This window comes from Xyrauchen texanus, chromosome 33 (assembly GCF_025860055.1).
Source record: "Xyrauchen texanus isolate HMW12.3.18 chromosome 33, RBS_HiC_50CHRs, whole genome shotgun sequence".
In the NCBI taxonomy this organism is placed as follows: Eukaryota; Metazoa; Chordata; class Actinopteri; order Cypriniformes; family Catostomidae; genus Xyrauchen; species Xyrauchen texanus.
In genome coordinates, this window is record NC_068308.1 from 26,611,640 (window position 1) to 26,617,639 (window position 6,000).

Consider the following 6,000-nt stretch of genomic DNA (forward strand, 5'->3'; position numbering starts at 1 on the left):
TTTTTGGGAGAGCTGTCCCTTTATTCCTCATCCCTCAACAAGCGCATCATTGAGATCATATATGAAATCTTTATATATTTCTTCATTTTCTGAATTTTCTCCTCTCAACTTTTGTCAGGTTCTATCTAGTGAGTAGTGGAGTTCCCCTAATCATAGTCGGAGTTACGGCTGCTGTAAGCTTGGATAACTATGGTAGCAGAGATGATGCCCCGTAGTGAGTATACTACTTGCTGATGATTCCCAATTAGCTGTCAATTGTAATATGCTTACTTAATTGTCTTTAGAGTCATTAAACATCACAAACATCAATGATTCCTAGAGATTTATTTTAATTAATGGCATAAATTACCATGAGGTCTGTAATTAGATGGAGAATAATTATGACACTGTCAGTTTAATCATTGGCTACAATTAAACAGTTGCTCATGTAAACAGAAAATTGTGATTATGCTAATAATCAGAGTAATGATAATCGCAGTAAGATATGTGAAGTACTCCTATTTTAATCGCTTTTTACTGGCATGAAAACACTTTAATCACATTTTTCCACTCTGACTAAAGTGCTGCAGATGGATGATGTTAAGCTCATCACAAGTTAAAAAACATAAGCTTGTAACAAAAGCTGCACTTACTTCTCAGCTTCTTGTGAAACTGCAGTTTCTTGTACTGTTTTCCAGCAGTAGTGCTCCCCAACTGCAGAATCGACAGCCCCATGGCAAAAGAAAACATATTTTCTAGAGTTGTAAATGTCTGTTTGCAGTCTATATTGAATGTTGGTGAGTTAAAAAAGACTGTATACTGCCAAAAAATGGCAAGTACATCTTAAAAATGTGTTTGTCCTCGCGGGCGTTACACAACACCATCCAGCACGTGTATTCCGATTCAAACAAATGACTCTTATGAAGCGATTCTTTTTAGTGAAACAAAACATACATAGCAACTAGTGTAATCTGACAAACAAATGACACGTATGTACCGATTCTTTTTAGTGAATCAAAAGAGACTGCACATCCAGTGCAGTCCTACAAACAAATGACTCTATTATGACCCGATTCTTTTTAGTGAATCAATACAGACATTGCATCCAGTGTAGTCGAAAATGACTCTTAATAACCAATTCTTTTAATAAATCGTTAAAAAAGACCCACAAACTGACTGACTAATTTTTCTTATGCCAAGCTGTATTTAAAGATACATATTTGCAACTACGTGTTTATTGTAATATTATTTAAAACCACATTTCTCAGCAAATAATCAGAATATTGGCAAGTAGCATATAAACTGGATTGAAGAGGTTTGCCCAAATCATGTAAATTTAAATCTAATTATCACTTATACTCAGACCAAGATCTCTGATCAGAGTATTGGTGTACATGTAAACAAGCCATTGTCTCTATCTGTGTTGCAGTTGCTGGATGGCCTGGGAACCCAGTCTAGGAGGCTTCTACGGTCCCACTGCCTTCTTGGTCTTAGTAATGTGCGTCTACTTTCTATGCACATTTGTGCAGCTAAAGTGGCACCCGGAGCGTAAGTACGAGCTGAAGCTCATGACCAAAGAACAGCAGCGTCTAGCTGTGGCTGAAATTGGCCACTGCCATGCTGTCAGTGGAGAGCCAGGTGAGCATGGTGACCATACATGCTGCACAGCCATCACAGCCTCCATGTTGGCCAACGAGCACTCTTTTAAAGCTCAATTAAGGGCAACTGCCTTTACACTCTTCCTCTTCCTGTCCACCTGGGTGTTTGGAGCATTGGCTGTATCACAGGGCCATTTTCTGGACATGATCTTCAGCTGTCTATATGGAGCATTTTCAGTCACGTTGGGGCTTTTTCTGCTTATTCAGCACTGTGCAAAACGTGATGATGTCTGGCACCGGTGGTGGGCCTGTTGCCCCAACAAACCAAAGGTGGAGGTCAATGGGAAGGCAGCAGGGAATCCTGGCCCACCTGCCCAAATTCACAGCCATACCCCATCTCATGGGCAGAACCAAATCCACTGCCAGTTAGAAACTTTCTGCCCGGGTAAACCTCTGCTTTCCCCACACCTGCATTCTTCATCTCCGCACTGTAAGTTGGGTACCTTACCGTCCACCCAGAACCACACAAGCACCTGCTGTGCCACTCTGCACAGTCCCTCGCCCTTGCTTGGGAGCCACCCACAGTCCCTCCCAGATGAACTCCCACGCCCAACCCTGCCACTGCAAAGCTGCCTAAAGGACAGGTCTAAGACACGCTCCTTCAATCGACCTCGGCCCTGCCTCAGGGATTATTCGTACCACATGACCTCCACCAGCATGGATGGCAGCATGCACAGCTCCCACCTGGACAGCCCTCACAGCATGCATCTGGACAACCCGCTCACCTGCCACACCTCACACTTGGATACTCAACTGTCTTGTCACAGCCCCCACCCCGAAAACCAGCTGCGCAGCCCCAGTCCCAGTCCTATCCTCGAGAGCCTGGCCTCCCACAGCCTGCACGATAGCATCTCCTGCCATAGCGCACATTTGGACAGTCAACTCTCCAGCCACGATGGACACATCTGCCACAGAAACATGTGCTGTGCCAAAGCAGACCCGTTCTCGAGCATATGCTGTCCTAAAATTGACCCCTTTGCCGGTTCTTACCAGGCAGAGGATCCTGACATGGGACCACTGATGTATAGTTGTCCTAAAATGGCTGATAAAGAGGAGGATGTTATGCTGCATTTGGATATGATGCCTCCGCAGGTGACTCTGTCATGCTCTCAGGCTACTCTCAGCAGGAAAGGCACCCATAGCCGGAGAGGGACACTAAGCCGGAACAATAGTCAGCACGAGGACTGCCAACTTACTTCTGATTCCACAGGTAACATTAGGACTGGACCTTGGAAAAATGAGACCACGGTGTAGCCCACTGTGTAGACTGACAGCAAACAAACCTGTTTCTCACCTGAGCTAAACTACTGTGTAGTCCCAGGGCTGTTACCCAAAGGCCCTCTCTCCTCTGAGCTAAGCTACTGTGTAGTCCCTCTGCTGTGACTTCGCTCTTTCATCTGTCGATATGAATTCTCTTCCCCTTTAAAGAAGAGTTAAAACCTCTGCTTACCACTTTCAGATTTCATTTCACAGTTAACTCTGCTCCATTTGGTTTGTCCTAAGTTTTATCCTCTTGTCATTCTGAAATGGCATTGATGAACACATGACATGCATTTAATTTGGATGATTTTTTATAATCAAACTGATTTTTGTAAGTGTTTTTTAATATGGTTACATAATGTGTAATTATGTAATTGTGGATGTATGTGTGTTAAGTATGGGTGAGAAAAAAAGAGTGCATATGTTTATGTGTCTATTTGCATGTGACAACATGCTCATGTGTATATACCCAATAACAAGATTTCCATTAGTGCAAGATGAGTCCTCTCTTTTGGAGCCAAAGTCGCACACATTTCCTATTTGCATTTTAGTAAAAACTCTAGATTCATCATCAAGTGATAAAACACCAGCACTTTTCACTAGAGGTAGACATATATATCGGTTTTACCAATTAATCTGTGCCGATAGCCAATGTTTTTTTCATCATTTCAAAATAAGGGTCTGTTCCAAAACTTAGTGAGCTGCCTTGCTGTCTCCTGCCTACATAGGCAGCTGTCTTCTAGGGTAGTGGTCCCGGCCCCCAGGTTGAGAACCACTATTCTATGTCAGCATCCTTACTGAAATGATGTGTAAAGAGAGTGATTTGGATGCTCTGCATTGGCATGTCGTCAGGAAAATACCGCAACTGAGTCCCGGGCTTAAGCCCCGGTAAGACCGTGCATTAATACGGCCCTGCAGGTGATGCAAGAGGAACAATGTGATACTTTGAGCATAAATACACATAGTACACACATATTAGAGTAAAATAGTTTGTTTTCTATGATATAAAAAAATTATCTATACTTTTTTAGTATTGAATGTATTAGAAGTATATTTATAATCCAAAATTCTCTCGCTTCCTCTGCCATCTTGGATTTCTTTTTCTGCCAAGCTCATCACGGTGCATTCTGGGATCGCCTACAAGGTGAAGGATATATACGATGCTACCTTAAAATTTTTCCAAAACTAGGTATCTTATGAGGCAGTATAATTAAGATACCTAGTTTCTGGAATAGCCTTCACGTTGGGAGGGCTCCTATGATGTCTTAAAATGCTGTCTCCGGAGGAAGCTCAATAGGTTTTAGAACAGACCTTATGAGTCCCTGGTATGTTTTGGGCTTGTTTATACTTTAAAGTCCCACATTATACACCAAATCTTGGGATACTGGGATTTTGGTTGAACAAATTTTGGTTGAACAAAAAATGCATGGGGGATTTTATTCATTTTGAACTCGTAAAAAAAAAAGTACATACATTCTATAAACTGATTTTAAAAACTATCAGCTGATTAATCTGTTATAGGTCTTTCCCACCAACTTAGTTATCGTATCGGCAAAATCCACTATCGGTCGACCTCTACTTTTCACTAGCAGATTTTCACAGTTAAACAATCAAAACAAAAAGTCAATGAACATGGCTATTTTTAAATTCCGGTCTTAATGTGATTTATATGTGCCAAACGTTACAGTAATTAAAATACAACCTTTACTCTACCCAAAAAGTACCAAGTAGTCTATGATATTTGGATAATGTGGCTTTCACAACTAAGCTGTCATTTTTCATCTAGAGACATAAAACAGCAAACAAATAGTCTCCTTGTGTTTCCATGGTGACAAATCATTAAGAGAGGTGCCCAGCCAGAATGCATTTTGAACTGCACATGTGATGTATGCATATACAGTATTTAGTTACTGATCAGTTCAAGTCAATGGCCTTATAGAAACCATCAGTTATGCATTGATCAACAGTCTAACGTTGCACTAAAGCATTCAAACATGTTTGCCATAGAGAAAAAATGTTTGCTACACACCTAATGAGATACTTATTGTTATTTGATTGGCAGCTTCATGGAAAAACTGGAGCTTCTAGTAACCCCACGTGTCAGTACTCCTTTTTAGTCTGAGCCAATTAAGGAGGGCATCACTTTCCACATTTTAAGGAAGGAGACAGGTTCTCATTAACAGATTATATCTAGTCACTGTGCCAACTCACTTTGCACACAGGAATCAGCTGATTTACTGAACATACTGAAGCTTTCAAGAAATAATATATTGCCTGAACTGGTAGCTTATGTAGCTGTGAAACAAGCAGAGGGTAAATGATGACAAACACATGGTCACAGAGACATACATTTGTATCTGCTCATTAATGTTATTAGACTGAAATGTTTAGATAATGTGATCATATTTGTCACATTTTGTTTTTAATATACTGTGCAAATTAATGAACGAAAATTCCAACAGAAGAAAGTCAGTTTAGGTGAACTATTTGGAAGATTCCTTGTTTATTATGCGTTTCTTTGTGAGCTCAGGGATCATGTTGCATCTTTTACTCGTAAAACCACACAAGAAATACGTTTGCATGGAATTGATATTGGCTATTTACCCCAGAGTGTTTCACCAAATTAGAATAAGGCCTACTTTTGCAGATGTGTAGTACATGGATACTAATAAGCCCTCCCTTGAAGTACCGTAGGACATGGAATTTGTCTACCTGCCTGATTTACCTGATTTCACATATATCTGAGAGAGCTGCACCGTTTTTTTGGTCAAAACATGTGATTTCTACTCTAATCTGACCCAAAGCCAGTTGTTGTTTCTTTTTTTACATTTGTCACAATTTCCAATAAATGTATTTTATCACCAGATGCTCAGGTCTTGTTCTTTCTAGATCAAAAATCACCCAAAAATGAAAACTCTGTCTATTACTTACCCTCTTGTTGTTTCAAGCATGACTTTCCTCCGTGAAACGCAACATATTTAAGGCATTATATTAGCCTCAGTCACCTTTCACTGTAATTGTTTTTCTCCCAGACAACTAAAGTGAATGGTGTGTCATTATCAAAATAATGTCCCTTGAATTTTTAGTCATGAAAAAGATTTAA

At 40.5% G+C, this 6,000-nt stretch overlaps 1 protein-coding gene across 2 annotated transcripts in view; it reads left to right on the forward strand.

Moving 5' to 3' along the window:
- adgra1a (adhesion G protein-coupled receptor A1a) overlaps positions 1 to 5,756 on the forward strand; it is a 30,649-nt gene extending 24,893 nt beyond the window's left edge. For both annotated transcript variants that reach the window (XM_052103055.1, XM_052103054.1), the window contains exons 6-7: positions 119 to 214; positions 1,409 to 5,756. In XM_052103055.1, coding sequence (XP_051959015.1) covers positions 119 to 214; positions 1,409 to 2,891 — 1,579 coding nt within the window. In that variant the 3' untranslated portion in view covers positions 2,892 to 5,756. The remainder of the gene's footprint in view (positions 1 to 118; positions 215 to 1,408) is intronic.
- The last annotated feature ends 244 nt before the right edge of the window (positions 5,757 to 6,000 follow it).